Source organism: Scyliorhinus torazame, chromosome 1, assembly GCF_047496885.1.
Source record: "Scyliorhinus torazame isolate Kashiwa2021f chromosome 1, sScyTor2.1, whole genome shotgun sequence".
Classification (NCBI taxonomy): domain Eukaryota; kingdom Metazoa; phylum Chordata; class Chondrichthyes; order Carcharhiniformes; family Scyliorhinidae; genus Scyliorhinus; species Scyliorhinus torazame.
In genome coordinates this window covers 55,378,924-55,403,607 of record NC_092707.1, presented here as the reverse complement: position 1 = coordinate 55,403,607, position 24,684 = coordinate 55,378,924, and the positions used below count along the sequence as shown (strand labels likewise).

At 47.4% G+C, this 24,684-nt stretch overlaps 1 protein-coding gene across 1 annotated transcript in view; it reads right to left on the bottom strand.

Annotated features, from left to right (window-relative positions):
* LOC140407902 (protein phosphatase PTC7 homolog) overlaps nucleotides 1-24,684 on the bottom strand; it is a 56,700-nt gene that overhangs the window by 25,297 nt on the left and 6,719 nt on the right. Inside the window, exon 2 of the mRNA XM_072495111.1 lies at nucleotides 2,588-2,767. Within this exon, the coding sequence (XP_072351212.1) occupies nucleotides 2,588-2,767 (180 nt within the window). The remainder of the gene's footprint in view (nucleotides 1-2,587; nucleotides 2,768-24,684) is intronic.

Genomic DNA, 24,684 nt, shown 5'->3' with positions numbered 1-24,684 from the left:
GCACGCTGGAAGATTTGCCTAGCTTGAAACTAATCTTTAAAGTCTTTAAGCATGCCTGCAAGAGCACTTGTACCACAACAAAAAAGGCTCACTTTGAAGAATATCTTTGAATAATTGCAAATGAGTGCAATTGGTGGAGCCCTGTTATTTATATTTTCTTTTGGTAAATTTAGAGTACCCAATTATTTTTTTTCCAATTAAGGGGCAATTTAGTGTGGCCAATCTACCTAACCTGCACATCTTTGGTTGTGGGTGTGAAACCCACAGTCACGAGGAGAATGTACAAACGCCATACAGTGACCTGGGCCAGGATTGTACCCAGGTACTCAGATCCATAGGCAGCAATGCTAACCACTGTGCCACCGTGCCGCACAGTGGAACCCGGTCATATTCATTATTCCAATGTGAAGGTGTGGCAAGTTGTGGGCAGGGTCCATTTCCAGGAGAATGTTTTTTAAACCAGGCTTCAAGATCATGGAAACTGTTAATGTAATGTGTGTTGTGTTATGCTTCTTCATGTAGCATAAGCTGCTTCCTTGATGTCTGCTCTGACAAAGGAAGATTCAGACTTGGAGATAAACACGTTTATTGAACAGTTAACAATTCTCCTACTTGAGTTTGACTCTCCTGCTAATCTTACTATAGTAACTCAGTCTAACTAACCAGTTTGCTCTAACCAGTGATGCTTCCTGATCTGTCCCTGTCTCTCAGAGTGTCACCTATGGAAAGAGAAAGAGCATGTGTGCCCTGTCCTTTTATATGGGTAGCCCCCTTGTGGTAGTGTCACCTCTGGGTGGGTCTTGACTGCCCATTGGTCATTCCCTACCTTACTGACCTATTGGTTGAACGTCTTTGTGTCATGGTGACTCTGGTGCTTCCTCTAGTGTTTACCTAGTTATCTACATTAACCCCTTGTGTATCTACAGTGATGCATATCACCACAACGTGCGCTTAAAATCCCATAATCACTAGCACTGATTTGGCCAATTTCAGGAGAATGGTAAAACCAGCACAAAGTCTACACTGTCATGATATTCAAACATACATAATGATGGACAGACCGACCAACGGACCAATTAGCATACATAACACGACAGCCAATCACAGACGAGCAGACACAGTATAAGACAAGAAACACGACACTTCCTGGGCAGCCCATCTGGAGACAGCACAGGGCCAGGACCTCATTAGCAAGACACTCACACAGTCACAACGTGCTGAGTACCAAGTCAGATGTATAAATAGTTGGATGGAATAAAACTGCGTTGTACCAATCGCAACCGTGTTGGTTTGTCTGTACCTCAGAGCACCCAACACCTCATACACTATCTCTCAATCTCATTCAACATAAATAATCTGACTTTTTCTTTGAACCCCTTTTGCACAATAATGTCTTTGGGAACAGGTTTGAATGGGTTTAATTAATTCTATTGTCACCCATGCTTTCTTGAACTGAATCTGGATGATCATTGTATTCCTGCTATACAAACATCAAAGTCTTGTGCTGAGGACTTCTTATTGCTGGCCATAGGAAAGGCAACATTGATAGATGGATACAATTAAAGGACAACTGGGGTACTTTCTGCAGATTTGAAAGCATATTGGAGTATAGGCAAACAAAGTGCAAAATAGAACACCATAGGACAAAATAAATTATTTCATGCAAAGGATTATAATATGACAACTGAAGCATTCAAAGGGGACTCAAGAAAGAGTAGGGAAAATAAGAATACAGTAGATAGCTGAAGAGTGAAGCTTGATAGACTAACGGTGGAGTTTACTGAAACACCAAGAGTTTTTTCAATAAGCAACACAAGAATTGGCTACAAGGAACTGAAAGCAAGATGCACTGCCCTCTGAACGGTGTAAAAGTGTGATTCTACAATTGCATGGAAAAAGAATGTGAGCATATAGCACGCAATGCAAAGTAGTTTGATGAATGTCAAATATCAACTGGCTAACCAGTTGTAATTTATTCCCAAACTTAAAACAATAAATGGAGCAGCTGGCTTGAGCTAATAATTTTTTCCAATAAAACAATGGTAGGGCTCATACACATACAAACATCATCCTCTCTGGGCCAAGATGCACTTTTCTGTTCCCATGATTGGTAATCATAAGTACATAAGAATGTGCCAAAAGGAAAGATTCTGGCAGCAAGTTAAGTAACTGGCACCCAACTCCTGCAATATAATGCAAAATAATAAAATTTAGATTAACCACAGTACAGTCAACTTCCACTGTTGGCAGCAGTTTTGTCCTCATGAATTCTGGCAAAGTGTGAAATCGCAAACCACTTGTGTATGTGCAGTCAACACATGCGCAAGTGAACACTATCCAAAAGAGTTCAACATTTTATAATAGTGAGTTCAACATTGTAAATAGTGGATGAGTGAGGTTTTAGGGCTGCGAACCGTGATTGTGTACAATACATTCGCACGGGTAAACAATTCACAATTAGAGGGTCATGAATGACGGGAGTTGACTTCATATGCAGAAGTTAAAAAGGCAGTAGAATAAGCAGAAGTGGTTCTGAAAGTACAAGAAAGCAAAACTTTTTTAATAATAAAACACATCTAGTCCTTACCTAACAATGGCACTTTGTTCTGTAGTAATTCACAATAGCTTGCAGTAAGGATTCCTACGGGGTTGGTTGGTACAAAGCGTCCCTCCCGTACCAGACGCTCACAAGTTCGCATCAGGGTTCCTGAGAATTGGGAAGGATCAACTCCATAATCTCTCCAACCACCAACCCCATCTGCCACTCCTGAGAGAAAAGCAATTCATATAAAAAAAAAAGATGAAAATTCATTTGAAACTAAAAAAACGAAATGCTAGAAATCGGAAACAAAAGGACGCAATTAGGTACCATCTATGCAAAGAACAGACAAGTCAAAAATAGTGTTGGGTCCTTTGCTGAAGCCGGGTACTTTCATCGTTTACTGTTGTTGGTTTCTCAAAATTTAATCTCATGGGAGATGGATTTGAATTAGAACGAGACACAAATACTTCGGTTTTGCTGGCTAACTAGAAGTGCAGTTAGTTACATTGTTTAAGCCACATTTTAGTAGAAAACACACGCTTTACCAAAAATCAAAATATTTTAATATCTCTCAACAAAGTTTGGATTTCTGGTGCAAATTTACTTGATCCACTGCATCTTTTACAGCTTCAAGTGGCATTTTGACTTCATCAGTAACTGAGAATGTAAACTCAAACAACCAAGTTCAGCGTAACAGGAAGCAGAGTTCGGTCCACAATTTCAAAAACTGGATCACCTCCAGTCATAAAAGTGCAGAAGACCCTTTGTCCCACTGAGTTTGCACCAGCCCTTGGAAAGAGCACCCCACCTAAGCCCATACCTCCACCCTATCCCAGTAACCCCATCCAAGCTCTTGGGGCACTAAGGGCAATTGATCATGGCCAATCCACCTAACCTGCACATCTCTGGACTGTGGGAGGAAACTGGAGCAGACACGGGGAGAACATGCAGACTCTGCACAGACAATGACCCATGCCGGGAATCGAACCTGGGACCCTGGAGCTGTGAAGCAACTGTGCTAACCATGGTGGCGCAGTGGGTAGCACTGCAGCCTCAGCACCAAGGTACCAGGTTCGATCCCAGTTCTGGGTCACTTGTGTGGAGTTTGCACATTCTCTCCTGGTTTGGGTGGGCTTCGCCCCACAACCCAAAGATGTGCAGGGTAGGTGGATTGGCCATGCTAAATTGCCCCTTAATTGGAAACATGAAATGTGTACTCTAAATTTAATATTATAAAACTGTGCTAACCACTGTGCTGCAATGCCACCCCAAGAATTTCCTACGCAGTTGCATCAGTAGTGCATTTATTTTGCAGTGTAAACAAACCAATTTCCCGTCCATACCTATGTATTGAAATAGTTTCCACTAATTATATTTTGAGTAAAAGCAGTAGCACAATGGTTAGCACTGCTGCCTCAGTGCCAGGGACCTGGGTTCAATCCTGGCCATGGGTGACTGTGTGGAGTTTGCACTTCCACCCCTCCTGCGAGAGTTTCCTCCAGGTGCTCCGGTTTCCTCTCAGTCCAAAGATGTGCAAGTTAAGTGGAGTGGCCATGCTAAATTACTCGTGTCCAAAAGATTAGGTGGGGTTACTGTGTTACGGGGATAGGATGGGGGCCTAGGTAGGATGCTCTTTCCAGATGTTGATGCAGACTCAATGGGCCAAATGGCCTCCTTCTGCACTATAGGGATTCTATGAAGTCTGAATTGGGAGATCAAACTGTAACCAGCTCAAAATTGTCCAGCACATTTAAGCCTAGCACTTGGCCGCGAGAAGGCAGGAGTGGCAGAAAAGGGCACAAACAACGGGCGGACAGAAGGACCCACGAGGCGATGTGGAAGCCCTGGCTGCCCAAGAGCGGGAAAGACCGACGACACTGATGCAAACGACAGCCTCTCCCTCCCCACCAGGGGACGGAAGGAAAAGCTTCTTAAAAAGGGAGCTGACCGCCATGAGGGAGATGAAAACAGAATTCCAGGTGGTGGTAAAGGAGGCGGTGACGGGAGGCGATGGCTTCCCTTCAGCACACGACAGACAGCCTGGGGAAGGTGGTGGAGGCACAGGAGAAAACAATCCTGGACCTTGAAAAGGTTTTGTCAGACAGGATCGTGGCTCTGGAGGCAGACGTGAAAAGGTTTGTGGCGGCCCAGGGGAACTTGAAGAGGAAGGTAGAGGACCAGGAGAACAGGCCACGGCGGCAAAATATTCAGATTGTGGGTTTTCCAAAGGGCATCAGGGGCAGAGACCCAACAGACTATATTGCCCAAATGCTGGGTAACTTAGTCTTTTTTATTTATTTTTTTATTTATTTTATTGGAAATTTTTTCAAACCAACATTTTTCCCTCTTACAAAACAAACGGAACAATAACAAAATAGAAATTTTTAACAATACACAAGTAACAAAACCCCATTATCTATTGACCTATACTAAACTAAACCCCCCCCCCCCTTGGGTTGCTGCTGCTGGTCATCTGTCTTCCCTCTAACATTCCCCTAGGTAGTCGAGAAATGGCTACCACCGCCTGGTGAACCCTAGAGCCGATCCTCTCAGGGCAAACTTTATCTGCTCCAGTTTAATAAACCCCGCCATATTGTTTACCCAGGCCTCCAGTCCGGGGGGGTTTTGCCTCCTTCCACACGAGTAGGATCCTACGCCGGGCTACTAGGGATGTAAAGGCCACGACATCGGCCTCTTTCGCCTCCTGCACTCCCGGCTCTTCCGCAACTCCAAATAGAGCTAACCCCCAGCTTGGTTTGACCCGGGCATTCACCACCTGCGAGATCACTCCCGTCACTCCCTTCCAATATCCTTCCAGTGCCGGGCACGCCCAAAACATATGTGCGTGGTTTGCCGGGCTCCCGCCACACCTCCCACATCTGTTCTCCACTCCAAAGAACCTGCTCAATCTTGCCCCTGTTATGTGTGCTCTACGTAGCACCTTAAATTGAATCAGGCTAAGCCTGGCGCATGAGGAAGAGGAGTTTACCCTGCTTAGGGCATCAGCCCACAAACTCTCTTCTATCTCCTCCCCTAATTCTTCTTCCCACTTTCCCTTTAGTTCTCCCACCAACTCCTCCCCCTCTTCCCTCATCTCTCTGTAAATCTCTGACACCTTGCCCTCTCCGACCCACACCCCTGAAAGCACCCTGTCCTGTATCCCGTGTCGGGAGCAACGGAATTTCCCTCACCTGTTGTCTAGTAAACGCCCTCACCTGCATATATCTCAAGAAATTTCCCCGGGGTAACTTATACTTTTCCTCCAATGCTCCCAAGCTCGCAAAAGTCCCATCTATGAATAAATCTCCCACCTTCCTAATTCCCAACTGGTACCAGCTCTGAAATCCTCCATCCATTCTTCCTTGGGCGAACCTATGGTTGTTCCTGATAGGGGACCCCACCAGGGCTCCCCGCACCCCTCTCTGTCGCCTCCACTGTCCCCATATGTTCAGTGTTGCCGCCACCACCGGGTTAGTGGTATACTTTTTAGGTGAGAGCGTAGCGGTGCCGTCACCAGCGCCTCTAAACTCGTCCCTTTACAGGACTTTCTCTCCAGTCTTTTCCACGCCGCTCCCTCACCCTCCATCATCCATCTACGTATCATTGCCACATTGGCGGCCCAATAATAATCTCCCAAGTTCGGTAGTGCCAGTCCTCCTCTATCCCTACTACGCTGAAGAAACCCCCTCCTTTCTCTCGGAACTTTCCCTGCCCACACAAAGCTCGTGATGCTCCTATCTATTTTATTAAAAAGGTCCTGGTGATTAATATAGGGAGACATTGAAATACAAATAAGAACCTCGGGAGGACCATAATCTTAATTGTTTGCACCCTACCCGCCAGCGATAAAGGCTGCATGTCCCACCTCTTGAAGTCCTCCTCCATTTGTTCTACCAGCCGTGTCAGATTAAGTCTGTGCAAGGTTCCCCAGCTCCTAGCGATCTGAATCCCCAGGTATCGGAAGTTTCTTTCCACTTTCCTTAGCGGTAAGCCTTCTATCTCTCTACTCTGGTCCCCTGGATGTATCACAAATAATTCACTCTTCCCCATGTTTAGCCTATACCCCGAGAATTCCCCAAACCTCCTCAAAATTCGCATAACCTCGATCATCCCCCCCGCTGGGTCCGACACGTATAACAGTAGGTCATCCGCGTATAACGAGACTCGGTGTTCTTCTCCCCCTCTAATCACCCCTCTCCATTTCCTGGAGTCTCCCAACACCATGGCCAGCGGTTCAATTGCCAACACAAGTAACAATGGAGACAGCGGGCATCCCTGTCTTGTTCCCCTATATAATCGGAAATACTCCGATCTATGTCGACCTGTAACTACGCTTGCCGTTGGTGCCCCATAAAGAAGTCTAACCCATCGAATAAACCCATTCCCAAACCTAAACCTCCTACACTTCCCATAAATACACCCACTCCACCCCATCAAATGCCTTCTCTGCGTCCATTGCCGCCACTATCTCTGCCTCCCCCTCCACTGGGGGCATCATTATCACCCCTAATAGTCGTCGCACGTTAACATTCAGTTGTCTCCCTTTTACGAACCCTGCCTGGTCTTCGTGCACCACCCCCAAGACACAGTCCTCTATCCTCGATGCCAGTACCTTTGCCAGCAAATTGGCGTCCACGTTCAATAGTGAAATAGGTCTATATGACCCGCACTGCAACGGATCTTTGTCTCTCTCCAAAATTAGCGATATCGTCGCCTCCGACATCGTCGGGGGTAGAGGCCCCCCTTCCCGGGCCTCATTGAACGTCCTCGCCATCAACGGGGCCAACAAGTCCACATATTTTCTGTAGTATTCCACCGGGAACCCGTCCGGCCCCGGAGCATTCCCTGCTTGCATGCTTCCCAGTCCCTTAATAACCTCGTCCACCTCAATCAGCGCCCCCAGGCCTGCCACCTCCTGCTCCTCCACTTTCGAGAACCTCAATTGGTCCAGGAACTGCCGCATCCCCTCCCCTCCCTCTGGGGGTTGAGACCTATACAGTTCCTCATAGGTCTTGAACACCTCATTTATCTTTCCTGCCCTTCGCACAGTGTCTCCCCTTTCATCCCTAATTCCTCCTATCTCCCTCGCTGCTGCCCTCTTTCGCAGTTGGTGCGCCAACAGGCGACTAGCCTTTTCCCCATATTCATACCTCCTCCCCTGTGCCTTCCTCCACAGTACCTCCGCCTTTCTGGTGGTCAGAAGGTCAAACTCGGTCTGGAGTCGTCTCCTCTCCCTGTACAGCTCCTCCTCCGGGGTCTCTGCAAATTCCCTGTCCACCCTTAAAATCTCCCCCAGTAATCTATCCCTTTCCTTGGCCTCTGTTTTCCTTTTGTGGGCCCCAATAGAAATCAGCTCTCCTCTGACCACCGCTTTTAGTGCTTCCCAGACCACTCCCACAGGGACCTCGCCGTCGTCATTGACCTCCAGGTATCTCTCAATACACCCCCTCACTCTTGCACACGCTCACTCATCCGCCATCAGTCCCACATCTAATCGCCAGAGTGTTCTCTGCTCCCTGTCCTCTCCTACTTCCAGGTCCACCCAATGTGGGGCATGATCCGAAACTGCTATGGCTGAGTATTCAGCTTCTTCCACCCTAGAGATCAACGACCTTCCTAAAACAAAAAAAATCTATCCGGGAGTACACTTTATGGACATGGGAGAAGAAGGAAAACTCCCTAGCCCTAGGTCTAAGAAATCGCCATGGATCCACTCCCCCCATTTGGTCCATAAACCCCTTAAGTACCTTGGCCGCTGCCGGCCTTCTTCCGGTCCTTGAGCTGGATCTATCTAGCCCCGGGTCCAGCACCGTATTAAAGTCCCCTCCTAAAATCAAGTTTCCTACCTCTAGGTCCGGTATACGCCCCAGCATCCGTCTCATAAATCCCGCATCGTCCCAGTTTGGGGCATACACATTAACCAACACGACCTCCATTCCTTCCAGCCTGCCACTCACCATTACATATCTACCTCCGCTATCTGCTATGATGTTCTTTGCTTCAAATGCTACCCGTTTCCCCACCAAAATGGCCACCCCTCTATTCTTTGCATCCAGTCCTGAGTGGAACACCTGTCCCACCCATCCTTTCCTTAACCTAACTTGGTCCGCCACCTTTAGGTGCGTCTCTTGGAGCATAACCACGTCTGCCCTTAGTCCTTTCAAATGCGCGAGCGCTCGGGCCCTTTTTAATCGGTCCATTCAGGCCTCTCACGTTCCACATGATCAGCCTCACTAGGGGACTACCTGCCCCCCTCCAGTGTCGACTAGCCATTACCTTCTCTAGGCCAGTCCCATATCCCGCCTCCGCGCTCCCGCTCGCTCCCCCAGCGTCGCACACCGTCCCCGACCACCCACTCTTTAGCCATTTCCTTTTGGATTTCCGCAGCAGCAACCCAGTTGTCCCCTTCTCTTCCCTTTCCCTTTCTCCCCCCCCCCCCCCCCCCGCTAGATCCCCATCTAGCTTGATTGCTCCCCCCATATCACTTCCCTAAGTCAGCTGACTTCAACTGACCCCGGCTACTCCTGCTCACTCCTCGACCCCCCCCCCGGTGTGAGGGAACTCCCATCCGCCTTGTGCCTGTTTTCCCGCCTTATTCTTTCTGGCGCGGGAACATCCCTTTACCTGACCCGCCTCTTATGGCGCAGCTCCCTTTCCCCTCCCCCTCCTCCGACTATGTCCCGTCTTTCCCCCCTCACCGGCGCCCACATTTCCCCAGTGTCTCCCCCCTTCCCTGTTTACTTCTCGAATAACTTTCACCATAACATTATCAAAAACAATAACAATAACAATTCCCTGCAGCATCAGTCCCTCAGTTCCGGTACAGTTTCTCTTCGTTGATGAAGGACCATGCTTCCTCCGCCGTCTTGAAATAATAGTGTCTCTCCTGATACGTGACCCATAGTCTTGCCAGCTGCAGCATCCCAAACTTCACCTTCCTTTTGTGCAAAACCTCTTTGGCTCGGTTGAAGCTCGCCCTCCTTCTCGCCACCTCCGCACTCCAATCCTGGTATACCCGTACCACTGCATTCTCCCATCTGCTACTCCGCACCTTTTTAGCCCATCTCAGGACCTCTTCTCTGTCCTTAAGGCAGTAGAATCGCACGATTATCGCCCTCTGTGGTTCTCGCGCATTTGGTCTTCTCGCCGGGAACCGATTTGCCCACTCCACCTCCATGGGGCCCGCAGGGGCCTCAGCACCCATCAGTGAGCTCAGCATCTTACTTGCGTACGCTCCACAGTCCACTCCTTCCACACCCTCAGGGAGACCTAGTATCCTAAGGTTCTTCCTTCGCGCTCCGTTTTCAAGGGCCTCAATCCTGTCAGCACACTTTTTATGAAGTGCCTCGTGCGTCTGAGTCTTAACCGCCAGGCCCAGGACCTCGTCCTCAATATCTGACACCTTCTGCTCCACCACGCGGAGCTCAGTCTCCTGGGTCTTTAAAGTCTCCTTAAGCCCCTCAATTGCCTGTAGCATCGGGGTCAGTACCTCCCTCTTCAGCAGGTCCACGCACCGTCTCACTACTTCATCCTGCTCAGGCCCCCATGTCGCCTGCGATTTCTCCGCCGCCATTTTGTTCTCCACTCCCTCTGACCTCGTGGTCGAAGATTCTTCGGGCTGCAGCCACCACCGCCAGTTTTTCCTTTCGTCGTTTGGGGGGGGGAGGGGGGGGGGGGGACGGGACGGGGACGACGACTCCCTTCCCACACGCCCCACACCGGGTTATTCGGCCGGCAAAATCCCCGTTGGGGCTCTTAAGAGCCTGAAGATCCGTCGGAGCTGGAGCCGCCGAAACGTGCGGCTAGCTCATCCTCGCCGCAACCGGAAGTCCCTGGGTAACTTAGTCAAGAGAGAGACAGCTTCCCCAACCCCCCAGAACTCGACAGGGCACACAAGTCGCTCCAGCCGAAACGCAAAGCAGAAGAACAAGAGAGCAATCGCTAAGCTGCATCGGACCGGGAAAAGATCCTGAGGTGGGCCCAGCAGACGAAGTCGAGCTCATGGGAAGGGCACAGAATCCAAGTCTCCCAAGACATCACTTTCTTTTTTTTTTAAATAAACATTTTATGGAGGTATTTTTGGTATTGTAACAACAACAAAATAAACAATGTACATGAAACTAGAAACAGTGCAAAAGCAGTCTCCCTTCCTGACAGGTCCCACCTTTATTAACCTCCTACTCTTAGCTAAACTAACCCCCCCCCCACCCTTCTGCTGACGATTAATTTCCCACAAAGAAGTCGACGAACGGTTGCCACCTCCGGGTGAACCCTAACATTGACCCTCGCAAGGCAAACTGGATTTTCTCCAAACAGAGAAAGCTAGCCACGTCCGATACCCAGGTCTCCGACTTTGGGGGCTTTGAGTCCCTCCAAGCTAATGGTATCCGTCTCTGGGCTACCAGGGAAGCAAAGGCAAGAGCGTCTGCCTCTTTCTCCTCCTGGATTCCCAGGTCTTCCGACACCCTGAAAATCACCACCTCTTGACTCAGTGCCACCCTTGTTTTTAAACACCGCGGCGCAGGCATGACATCTGCAAACCTCTGCCAACATCCCCCAAGCTTCAGACATGTCCAAAACATGTGGACATGGTTCGCTGGTCCTCCCACACATCTTGCGCATCCGTCTTCCACCCCAAAGAATCTGCTCATCCGGGCCGCTGTCATGTGAACCTGATGAACAACATTAAATTGTATCAGGCTGAGCCTGACACATGTTGCGGACGCGTTGACTCTACTCAACGCGTCCACCCATAGACCATCCTCTATCTCTCCTCCCAGCTGCGCTTCAGGTCCTCGGTCTGCGTGTCCTCTGATCCCATAAGTTCCTTGTAAATGTCAAAGACGCTCCTTTCTCGAACGCTCAAACTTCTTCGAGTTTGGGTAGGGTGCTCTTTCCAAGAGCCGGTGCAGACTCAAAGGGCCGAATGGCCTCCTTCTGCACTGTAAATTCAATGATAATCTATGATTAATCTAGGACAAAGGTTCTGTGCAACATCGTGGGCCGAAGGGCCTGTTCTGTGCTGTATTTTCTATGTTCTATGTTCTCCTACCTACCCTCTGGAAACGACCCTGTCCTGAATTTTCCTTAGCGGTAGGAGCGGGAAGGTTGACACCTGTTTACGTAGGAAGTCCCGCACCTGCAGATACCCTGAATTTGTTTCCCTTCGCCAACCCAAACTTCTCCTCCAACGCCCTCATACTCAGAAAGCTCCCCTCTATAAACAAATCCCGCATCCTCTCAATCCCTGCTCTCCGCCATATCCGGAACCTCCAATCCATACCTCCCGGGGCAAACTGGTGATTATTACAGATTGGGGACCAGATTGATGCTCCCTCTGCTCCCACATGTCTCCTCCATTGCCCCCAGACTCTCGGGGCCACCACCACCACGGGGCTGGTGGAGTACCGTGCCGGCAGGAACGGCAGAGGCGCAGTTACCAACATCCCCAGACTGGTGCCCTTGCATGAAGCTGCCTCCATACGCTGCCATGACGACCCTCCCCGCACCACCCCCTTCCTGATCATGGCTATATTCGCCGCCCAGTAATAGTTACTAGAATTTGGCAGCGCCAGCCTGCCCTCTCCCCGACTCCGCTCAAGCATTACCTTCCTTACTCGCGGGGTCTTGCCCGCTTAAACGAAGCCAGTGATCACTTTGTTGACCCGTTTTTAAAAAGACTGGAATAAAGATGGGGAGACACTGAAATACAAACAAGGAATCTCAGGAGGACTGTCATCTTCACCATCTGCATCCTCCCGGCCAGTGAAAACGGAAGCGCGTCCCATCGCAGAAAATAGTCCTTCATTTGGTCTACTAGTCGGGTCAGATTTAATTTATGCAACCGGTCCTATTCCCGCGCCACTTAAATTCCTAGGTACCTAAAGCTGCCCCCTACTAATGTAAACTGCAGCTCCCCCAATCGCCTCTCCTGTCCCCTCGCCTGGGCAGCAAACATCTAACTTTTCCCCATATTTAGCTTACACCCTGAAAACTGGTCAGATTCCCCTAGAATCCTCATGATTTCTTCCATCCCCTCTATTGGGTCCGATACATACAGAAGCAGGTAGTCTACATAGAGCGAGACTCTTGCGCTCCACCCCCCATCCCGGACCAGCCCCTTGAGGCACTCCGAGCAATTGCCAGCGGCTCTATAGCTAGCGCGAACAAGTGGGGCGAGGGGACATCCCGGTCTTGTCCCTCGGTGCAGCCTAGAATAGTCCAATGTTGGCCTATTCATCTGTACGCTTGTCACAGGAGCCTGACACAGCAACCTGACCCAGTCAATAAAGCCCCACCCAAATTCGAACCATCCCAGTACCCCCCACAGATAATCCCATTTTACCCAATCAAAAGCCTTTTCTGCATCCATTGCGATCACTACCTCCTACTCCCTACCTTCCGGGGGCATCATGATCACGTTTAACAACCTTCTTACATTGGCCACCAACTGCCTACCCTTAACAAACCCCGTCTGGTCCTCCCCAATAACATCTGGAACACAATCCTCAATCCTGGAGGACAAGATTTTGACCAGCAACTTGGCATCTACATTCAACAGGGAGATCGGCCTGCGGGACCCACTGAGCTCCGGGATCTTGTCCCGCTTCAGAACCAGCAAAAGCGTGTCCTGTGACATCGTCGGGGGCAGTACCCCTCTTTCCCTTGCCTCATTGACCTTCCTCATCAACACCGGCCCGATCTTGGGCGTCCAATCGAAGCTCCAGCCGCTCAATTGACTTTTATTGGGCCCAGGCAGTCCCGTTTCTGCTTAGCAAAGCCTTCCTGAATAACTTGCATTAGCTGCTCCAGTGACCGCTGGGTTGACAAACCAGAGGTCCGGTCCTCCGCCATGCTGTCTCCTGCTGCAGCTTCAGCCCCAGCCTCCTCTGTCTTTCTGTGTCTGCCTTTACAAGCACTTCTAAGTCCTTCTCTCCATGCACCGATGTGGGAATTCAGTACACAATTGCCTCTGTCATCAGTTTCAAGACATCACTTTCAACATCATGCTCACCAGCACATTACTGCAAATGTTTGCTCTATTTAACAAACATCATAGAAACAGAAGGAGGAGGCCATTTAGCCCATTGAGCCTGCTCCACCATTCATTATCATGGCTGATCATCAAGTTGTCCAAAGCCCAGTCACTGTTACTCAGACCATAATTTCCTTGCCCAGTTTCATTCTCATATCAACAATTACAAAAGAACAAATCATAGAATCCCTCCAGCACTGTAGGTGGCCATTCGACCCATCACATTCTATCATTTAATTTGTGAAAGCTGTTGAGCTGTTTTGTCAAAAAAGGTTAATTGTTTGCAGCAGTTTGACAAACCCTCCCAGAACTTCGTCATACTCAGCCAGAGCATATTTGTGATTTACATAATTTTAAATCTATGATTCTGCAACTCAACAAACTGCCAATGGTTTAGTACATTGGATCAGATATTATTGTTTGCCAAGTCATCAGATCTTTCATATGAATTACCAACTGGGCAGCACGGTAGCATGGTGGTTAGCACAATTGCTTCACAGCTCCAGGGTCCCAGGTTCGATTCCCGGCTTGGTTCACTGTCTGTGCGGAGTCTGCACGTTCTCCCAGTGTGTGCATGGGTTTCCTCCGAGGGCTCCGGTTTCCTCCCACAGTCCAAAGATGTGCAGGTTAGGTGGATTGGCCATGATAAATTGCCCTCAGTGTCCAAAATTGCCCTTAGTGTTGGGTGGGATTACTGGGTTATGGGGATAGGGTGGAGGTGTTGACCTTAGGTAGGGTGCTCTTTCCAAGAGCCGGTGCAGACTCGATGGGCCAAATGGCCTCCTTCTGTACTGTAAATTCTATGAACTGCCATTAAGCATACAATTCTTGAATTATACAGTGAAGACTTGTATACGCCCAATCCTTTTATCAGAGTTTTGGCCAATCATAGATCACATAGATCATAGATTGGGTGGCTGAAAGCAAACGTTCCAGGATTTGCGCAAATCCCTCAATGTTTTGCAGCAGCCAAAGGCTCTGAACCTTGTGCAGTGTTTCAGTCCAATACACATCAGCAACTTTTGGCATTCGTCTTCCTAACAAATTGTGTACGGAGTACGAACCAAGCAGTGCCGTAAGTGTCTCACGATCCATTCAGCACAAATGAAAATGCAAGAGAATCTTTCAGCTTAGCTTTCAGAGATTTGAAACTGCCAGACAGATACAATAAACAGATAATTTGCTTCAACTCAAATGTTCTGCAGAATTTGGTGGGTTCCAGTTTTCTAATAGAGTGCCCATGAGTGTCAATTTATTTTAACCACCTTCAGAAAATCTTCCACAGGACACAACTTTCAAAATCATTGGAAATAGTTTCAGAAAAGGTCCTGCTGAGAATTAGTCGCAAAATTTCATGCACTTTCTGAAACCTATTGGAAATTTGTCAAATACAGATATTGATAATGCTTCTTAAATTATTCCTCTGACTTTCAACAAATGACTGTTTTCCCACACCCAAACACCAGAATTGTTAAGCAAGTTTTGCCCAATCACAAAATCACATCCAACAGCAGACAGGTTGCCTTGGTCTGGCAAGCATGGGCTGGTTGAGTACAGTCTGTACTCTGCCTTTTACGAACAACTGAAGGAACATGCTGTTTGACTTCGATCAGCCAATTGTTGGGGCATACGACCAATGTACCTGGAACCACACTCGCAATAAACTTCAAATTCATTCACAACATGGCTCAATTGTGGTAGGCCAAAATGTCTTTTTGGACTCAATGGCAACATTCTCGTTATTGGAAAATACCATGAGCATAGCGTAGTAGCAGCATGAAACAGCTTCCTTAACCTGTTCACATTTTTGTTCCTGCTCTTTATCAGAATCTATTTTTCCTGAACCGTTGAACTCCATTTTATTTGTTTGCCCATTGCGCTGCTTCTCTACATCATTGTTAGCCAATATGATTTTCCACTTAATTCTCTGGAGAATGAAATGGCATTTCATAGTACAGTCTACCAAACAAAAGCCAAGCAACCTGTGGCAGTATTCATTAACCCAAGTAGGCTGGGAATAAATAATTGAGTATAGGACAGTTGAAGAATAATGGTGGATTTTCAGGGAGATATTAAACACCTCTCAATTAAAGTATATTCCTGAGAGGAAGAGGAAGTGTAAAAGTGAGAAAAACATTCCACGGCTGAACAAGGAAGTCAACAAAGACAAAGGCAAAAACAGAGGCACGCTGGAGGATTAGGAGAACTTTAAGATTCAGCAAAAGGCTACTAAAAAGAGCCAAGATGAACTACAAAAGGAAACTAGCAGAAAACAAACACTACATACTTATAGAAACTTTTGGTGTCAAAGAGAATAGCTAAAGTAAATGTTGGCCCTTTAGGGGATGATACTGGTGAGGTAATAATGGGGAACTGATGGCATGGCTGAGGCACTGAACCAATATTTTGTCTCCGTCTTCACAGTCGAGGACAATAAAAACTTTCCAAAAACTGCAGCTAATGCAGAGGTACTTGATGCAGTAACTATCATTTGGGAGACTATATTGAATAAACTAATGGGATTAAATGCAGATAAGTCTTTGGGAGCTGATGGTCTGCACCCTAGGGTATTAAGGGAGGTGGCAGCGGAGATGATGAATGCATTGGTTATGATATTTCAGAATTCCGTATTCAGGAAGGGCCCCGGTGAATTGGAAACACACTAATGTGACATCCCTATTCAAAAAGGGAGGGGCAAAAAACAGGAAACTATAGACCAGTTAGTTTGACCTCTGTGGTGCAGAAGTTGCTGGAATCAATCATTAAGGAGTAGATGACTGAACATTTGGAAATACAAAGCTCAATTCACAATTGTCAGCATTGGTTATGAAGGGCAAATCATGTTTAACAAACTTGCGCGAGTTCTTTGAGGACGTAACCAGCAAGGTGGATAATGGGGAACCAGTACGCGGTATATCTAGACTAAGGCGCTTGACAAAGTGCTGCATAAAAGACTGATCCAGAATGTGGAAGGGAAGTTAATGAGTTACCAATTTAGAAGCATGCTGGGAATATTGACTATATTTTAACACTGCTTTTGAGCAAAAAATGTAGGTCAAGTAATGTAAACTAAATACGGCTTAGTATTTTGTACTCGGCCTTATGATAATAAGTTGTTCTTCCGAAGGACAACAAAATGCGGACTCGAATTGTTTTTAAACCAAGGGCAAAACATTCATATTTCCTCTTGCGTATGTTCCCAAGCTTTATCTCTTCAAAGTTGTTTATTTCACACTATAAATATAATGGTTTTCGGCTGTATAACTCAGTGCGGTGCCCTGGCTTTGCAGCTAGAACACGGTCTCTCCGCAAATATATTTGTGTAAATAAATTTCCTTAAATCGAACCTAGAGGAATTTGTTTTTATTATGATTTCCACGTCACAGAAGGAGAGATTGCAGGGAATTGGGGGCAGGGTACTAGATTGGATTGAGGACTGCCTGACTGACAGAAAGCAGAGGGTCGGGATAAATGGGTCCTTCTCTGGCTGGCGAACTGCAACTAGCAGGGTGCTGCAGGAATAATCCCCGGACCTCAAATATTTACAATCTATATAAATGATCTGCAAGCAGGAACAGTGCAACATAGCAAAGTTTGCAGATGATGGGTGGGAAAGCAGGCAGTGAAGTAGATAAATATTTTACAGACGGATATAGATACGCTTCTGTGGATAACGTGAGGTTATCCATTTTGGTCAAAAAAATAGAAAGGCAAGTCATCTAAATGGAAAGCAGATTCAAAAAGCACCTGGACAGAGGGATCTGGGTGTCTGTTCATGAATCGCAGAAAGTCAGTATGCAATTAAAAAGGCAAATGGCATGTTAACGTTTATTGCAAAAGGACTGGAGTATAAAAGGAGAGAAGTGTTGTTGCAGTAGCATAGGGTGTTGGTGAGACCACATCTGGAGTAGTGTGTCCAGTTTTGGTCTCCTTATTCGAGGAAGGATGTGGTGGCATTGGAGGCAGTTTAGAGGAGGCTCACCAGATTGATTCCAGGGATGAAAGGGTTGACGTACGAGAAAGAATTAAACAATTTGGGCTTATATTTGCTGGAGTTTAGAAGGATGAGAGAGGATCTGATTGAGGTGCATAAAATTACTAAAAAGGGATTTGAGTAAACGTAGACCAAATGTTGGCCCTTGTGGGGTAATCTAGAATGGGAGGTCACAAATATAGGTTTGAGGTGGTAAATTTAGAACTGAGACGAGGGGGAATTACTTCTCAGAGGGTGGTGAATTTGTGGTACTCTGCCCCATAGTGCGATGGAGTCGGAGTCATTAAATGGTTTGAAGTAGGAGATAAATATTTTTCTGATCAGCTTAATGGCATATGGGGAACAGGTAGGGAGGTGGATTTGAGACCAGAGATCAGCTATGATCTGATTGAATTGCGGAGCAGGGCAGGTCAAGAGGCTGAATTGCCTCCTTAGGCTCCTAATTCCTATGCTACGTTTCCAAGAGATGGGTTTCATGTAAGACAAAGTTTAGAGGGAGTCGGGGACAGGAGGATGAAGGTAAAACAAAGATTAGGAAGGCAGATGAAGGAAATCCTATTCAAATGAAACACTGGAGATCAGACTGATTCCCTATGGAGGATAGAAATTATGGGGTCCTTGATTCTGCCCCCACATTCCCAGGAACAGGCAACTAAATGAATTGAAGTACAGGTAAGTAGAGGAATTGAAAAAGGTCCGAATCCACTAAAGTAAAGACCAGGAAGTGGGTCAACTGTTGTGGAGGCATAGAAAAAAAGTTGAAAGTCTACTGCTGTATGCGAGAGGGAGCTTGGGGGTCATCAGGAAAAGGAAGTTTTCCAGCCAGTACTTCATTTTCTGTTCTGGAAAAATAGAACCCGCAACCTTTCAGCATCACAGACAGTCAGCTGCATTTGCTACTGACACATGCCATTGAAATATAAAACAAAAATGACAGGAGGACTGGGCGGCCCAGTGGTTACCACTGCTGCCTCATAGCGCCAAGGACCCGGGTTCGATCCAGCCCCCTGTTGCTGTCCGTGGAGTTTGCACATCATCTCAGTGTTTGCGTGGGTGTCATCCCCACAACCCAAATATGTGCAGGCCAGGTGGATTGGTGATGCTAAGTTGCCCCTTAAATTGGGGGTGAAAAAGCATCAGTTTAAAACAGTGATGAAATGAGGGTCAAAACCAGGTTGTGGGCATCACTGGCGAGGCAAACATTTGTCATCTATCCCCAATTTCCCCAGAGGTGGTGATTAACCACTTTCTTGAACTGCTGCTGGCCATGTGGTGTAGGTACATCCACAGCAAATGAATTCTAGGATTCTGACCCAACAAGTGAAGTATTGGAGTTCAGATTGAAGTCAGGATGGTGGGGGGCTTGGAGGGCAATTTCCTCCGATTTATTTTTATTCTTTCATGGGATGTGGGTGTCACTGGCTGGGCCATCATTTATTGTCCATGCCTAATTGCCCTTGAGTGGCTTGCTTGGCCATTTCAGGGAGCATTTTAAGAGTCAATCACATTGCCATGGGTCTGGAGTCACATGCAGACTAGTCCAGGCAAGGGTGGCAGATTTCCTTCCCTAAATGACATTGGCAAACCAGTTGGGTTTTAATGAATAGACCATGGTCATTACAGATTTTTTAATTCCAGGTATTTTTTATTGAATTCAAAGTGCACTATATGCCGTGATGGCATTTGAAACTGGGTCCCCGAGCATTACCCTGGGTCTCTGGATTACGAGCTCAGGTGACAATACTAGACCACCGCATCCCCATTGACACGTTTTTCTCGGGCTCCTGGATGCCACACTGGCTCAAATGCAGCATTGATGTTAAGGGCAGACATTTTTACCTCATGTTCAGCTCTTTTGTCTTTGTTTGGACCAGGGTTGCAATGAAGTCAGGAGCTGAATGGCCCTAATGGAGCCCAAACGGAGCACCAGTGAGGAAGTTATTTCTGATTAAGTTTTGCTTGATGGTACTGTTGACAATACTTTCCATCACTTTGCTGTGATCAAGAGTAGACCAATGGGATGGGACTAGATCAGGGTGAATTTGTCCTGCATTTTGCAAACAAGACAACCAATATTCCACTGTCAGGTAGATGAGGATGTTGTAGCTGTACTAGAAAGGTTTGGTTAGGGACAATCAGTTCTTGAACACATGTCTACTATTCCTGCCAAACATTGTCAGGATCCACAGTCTTTGTAGTATACAGTTAAGCAAAGAGAGGAGTGGTACAGGATAAAATCCAAGCAATGGCGTTTTGCATGAGCTGAAATATATGGAGACTGGAAAATAGGACAACAGCCAGGAGGGTTGAAACAGTTGTGATTTGAGGATGACAAAGGCATTCATGAAGACCTCCGTAGCCACCAGTTGATTTTATTTAGACACCGTGGAGGAACAGAGTCTCAGGACCACCAAATAGCTTTTAACAAAAAAAATAAAATTAAACATCAAGTGACTACAATACTCCTCACCCCTGTCCTTTATCTTCACAAATGTAAACAGGTTACAAGACATACCTTGTGCTATAATGTTTTTGGTAAACACAGACCCCTCAAATCCACAGGCTGACTGTGGTCAGACACAGTCCACTCTGAAATCAAGTGGCAGTGAATATCTATCAAATCCCCCCCCCCCCCCACACAGACAATTCTAACGCCATGGGCCCACTTATCTCAGTGGACTCCGGCTTCCGCACGAGTGAGCCCAAACTCCAGGAAAACATGCTTGAGAATCTTCTTTCAAACAATGCTTTTCCTCAGTTGTTCCCAACAAGGATCCGCTTTGAAGTTTTACAATTCTCCTTTCAGTATTTCATTTGTATTGAAGGCTTTCACATACATGGGGTGGTTTTTGGACAAGCTGGAATTTCCCCAGGTGGAGGAAGCAAAGAAGCGTTGGAGGAGCCCCTGGGGCTGAGGGAGGTGCTGGATAGTATCAGGGGTATGAAGTCAGGGAAGGTCCCAAGAAGGGATGGGTACCCGTAATTTTATAAAGAATCTGCGACAGACCTGGCACCACATCTGTTGGGGGCGTTTAATGAAGTGCTGGAGAAGGGGGAACTGCCAGAGATGATGATGCAGTCAGTAATTACACTAATCCTGAAAAAGGGGAAGGACCAGGTGGAATGTGGGTCGTATAGGCCCATATCACTATTGAACACGGATGTGAAAGTATTGGCTAGGTTGTTGGCGGGGAGGATGAAGGATTGTGTCCCCAAGCTGGTTGCAGAAGATCAAACAGGCTTTGTGAAGGACAGGCAGCTCGTGAGTAATAAAAGACGGCTGTTGAATGTATTGATGAATCCGTAGAGAGCTCTGGTACCGGAGGTGGTGGTGTCGTCCATTTACGAGGAGAAGGCATTTGATCGGATGGAGTTGTGGTACTTGTTCAAAGTTTTGGGACGGGATTTGTCTTATGGATGCGGTTGCTGTATGAGGCACCAAGGGCGAGTTTGAGAACGAATAATACGAGTTCGAGAAGATTTGGCTTACACAGGGGTAAGAGGCAGGGGTGACCGCTGTCGCCATTGCTGTTTGCACTGGTCAGAGCCTTTGGCGATGGCTCTTAGGGGGTCGGGGGAGTGGCAGGGTATTATGGAGATACAGAGGAAGCATCGGATGTCGCTCTAGGCGATGACCTTTTACTGTATGTTTCAGATCCGCTGGAGAGAATGGGGATTATGGGCTGCTGGGGAGGTTTGGAAGGTTCTCGGGGTGCGAACTGAATGTAGGGAAAAGCAAGGTTTTCCTGGTGAATGAGCAGGGACAGCAGGCTAATTTTTTGAGGGGGGGGGGAGAAAATGTCATTTACAGTTGCAAGGGATAGGTTCTGCTATTTGGAGATTCAGGTCACGAGGGAATGGACGGGGCTCCATAAGTGGAACTTAACAAAGCTGGTGGAGGAAGCCAGGGAGGTTCTTAGCAGGTGGGTTACACTGCACTTGACATTGGCGGGGAGGGTCCAAGTGGTGAAAATGAATATTCTGCCGGGTTGTTTATTTTTCAGGCTCTCCCGATCTTTATACCAAAGTCCTTTTTTCATTTCGGACTTTGTATGGGCGGGGAAGGTGCCGAGGGTCAGGAGGACCCTGCTACAGAGGTAGAGGCAGCAGGGGGGGGTTGCCAAACCTGCTTCATTATTATTGGGCAGCTGTGGTGGGAAGGAGAAGGGGTAGAGGCAGAGGAGGGATCTTGTAGGGGGTCCAGTTTGAGGGCTATGGTGACAGCAGTTTTAGGGTGGAAGGGATGTCTGTGTTAACACCACTGCGCGAGAATCATGGGTTTGAGCAGAGGGGGGGGGGGGGGGGGGGGGCGCAGCATGTGAACAATGTGCACAGGAGGTGGAAAAGGTTGGGCTGGTCAAGGTGAGGGATCTGTATTTGGAGCAAGGATTCGCCAGTCTGGAGGAGCTAAGGGAGAGGGTAGAGCTGCCGAGGGGCAGTAAGTTCAGGTATCTGCAGGTTAGGGACTTTGTGCGAAGCATCTGGAGGGGGTTCACTAGGTTGCCGCGATACACCCTGCTGGAGCGACCTACTTCTGGATGTGGAAGGGGGAGGGAGGAATTGGGGATATATACACAAGTGGCTGGGGGGAGGCAGGGAGGAGAGTGGGTGGTGACGATCAAGGAGAAATGGGAAGCGGAGTAGGATGGGAGATCAATTGGGGAGTATGGAGTGAGGCACTGTGTAGGGTAAACGGGACCTCCTCCTGTGCAAGGATGAGCTTGTTACAGTTTAAAGTGGTGCACATGACTCGGGCGAGAATGTGTGTTCTTTCTGGGGGTAGCAGTGGAGTGCGAGAGGTGTGGGCGGGGGCCAGCGAATCAAGTGCACGTTTTGGGGTTGTGAAAAATTGGGACGATTCTCGGCGGGAGTGTTCGCGGTCTTAGGCAGGATAGTGGTGGAGGAGGATCCTTTAGTGTTGATATTTGGGGTTTCAGAGAAGCCGGAGCTCATGGAAGAGGAGAAAGGCCGAATTTTACTGGAGTGGTGGTCGGCATCGCCACCAGGGGCAGCGGCTTGGTTGGGTGACCTGTACGACTTCCTGCGGTTGAAGATAAAGTATGAGTTAAGGGGCTCTGCAGGGGGGTTTGGGAAAAGATGGGAGATATTCATGACCGTGTTTGAGGAGCTGGTCGGCGGCGGGCAGGGTAAAAATTTGTACAGACTGTATAGTTGATTGCTGAGAAGTTTATGTTTCCCAGGTGTTTATTTTCAGTAACTTGTTTTGATTAGTTTGTAATAAAATATAATTTTTAAAAACTTCCATGAACAGTACCTTATTCCAATTCGGTTTGTTCTTTTGACTTCAAACTTCCTGGAACATCTGTTCATTCTCTACTTTCCATAAAAGTAGCTCTTCATTTGTTTATGGGGTTCTTTTCAAGAGGTCTGCCGGCTTCTGGCAGAATGGAGAACAGTTTTCTCTCTGACCTTCGAGTTCCAACTGCTACAAATTCAGCTAAAACAAGGTCTGTCTCTTAAAAGTGGCCTCCCGGTTGCTAAGCAACATCTCATTCTTTCCCCAACCTACTTTCCTTTTCCCAACCACTCAGCACAATATAGCCATAGTTTGAACTGAAACCAACACTCTTTCTCACCCCCCCGCCGTACACCTTGTTTTACATGAATCTAACTAGCATGCACCCCAAAACACTAAATTAAACCCACTTAAATCTACACTTCTAATATTTAACAACCCAATTATAGATCACTTAAACTACATCAGTTTTCTGACAGCAGGCATTGCCACAAATTGATTAGTGTTAGTAGGTGGTATGTGTTATGGAGAATCTAGAGGGTAAAAAGCTCAACTCAAAATGAAGTGCCTAGATTGCACACAATCGGATTTCACCAAAAGGCAACAGCCTGGAAAAAAATACAAATGAGGTTTATTTATTTAAATGGAAGAAATGTCAGATTGTGCAAGACAGACCTGACAGGAGGAGTGGAGTATTAGGGTTCAAGTGTAATTGACTTGCATTTTTAGATGATATTGCACCCGCCAGTAATGACACCGCAGCATCTTCATTGATAGGTAGAAAGGTAGCAATGGTAATTAGTGTGACAAATCTACGCAAGTAGGTTTCCGACAGAAACATGAAAAAAATAACTCCACAGTGGAGGTGGTTTAATATAGACAAATCATTTCTCTCCCTTTAGTCTAGATACTTAATGAACAGATCCTCCTGTACTGGATTGGATTTGTTTATGGTCACGTGCACCAAGGTTCAGTGAAAAGTATTTTTCTGTGAGCAGCTCAACAGATCATTAAGTACATGAAAAGAAAAGGAAATAAAAGAAAATACATGGACTTCCGGTGGTGGCCATGGAGTAGGTCGCACATTTGATAGCTCCCGCCGTTTTCTTCCGGATTTTATGGGATAAATCGGTGAAGAGTGAGAGAGTGTGGAGAAATTCCCCTCCAGTGTATGGGTAATTGGACCAGAAGTGGCCGTGTGAGAAGACAAAGTCCTATAAGGAAGGCACGAGTAGAGCTGGCGACTCGGGAAAGCACGGTGGAGTGTAAGGGCTGCGGTGAGACGGCACAGTGGTCGACGGAGCAGCTGGTGAAGTTTTTTGAAGATTGCTTCGCCAACCTTAAGGAGGACTCGTTGGACCCGATCAAGGCTTTGATTGATCAGGTGGTGCAGAATCAGGAGACCCACGGACGAGCGATCCAGGAGGTGGGGAAAAAGGTGTCTGAGCACAAGGAATACATAACCAAGGTGGAGTTGATGAATGACCGCTAGAAAAGAATGCAGGAGAAGCTGGAGGACCTGGAGAACAGGTCCAGGAGGCAGAATCTGAGAATCATCGGCCTCCCTGAAGGCAATGAGGGATCGGATGCAAGGGCCTATGTGACAAACATGCTGGAGAAGTTGATGGGGACTGAGGCATTCCCTCGGCCCCTGGAAGTGGGTAGAGCCCCCGCAAAGAAGCCCCAAGCAAACGAGCCGCCGAGGGCGATGGTGGTACGTTTACACCGATTCCTAGACAAGGAACACGTTCTGCGGTGGGCCAAGAAAGAATGGAGCAGCAAGTGGGAGAATTGAGAGCTGTGCATTTATCAGGACCTGGGCTTGGATCTGGCCAAGAGGTGAGCTGGGTTTAATC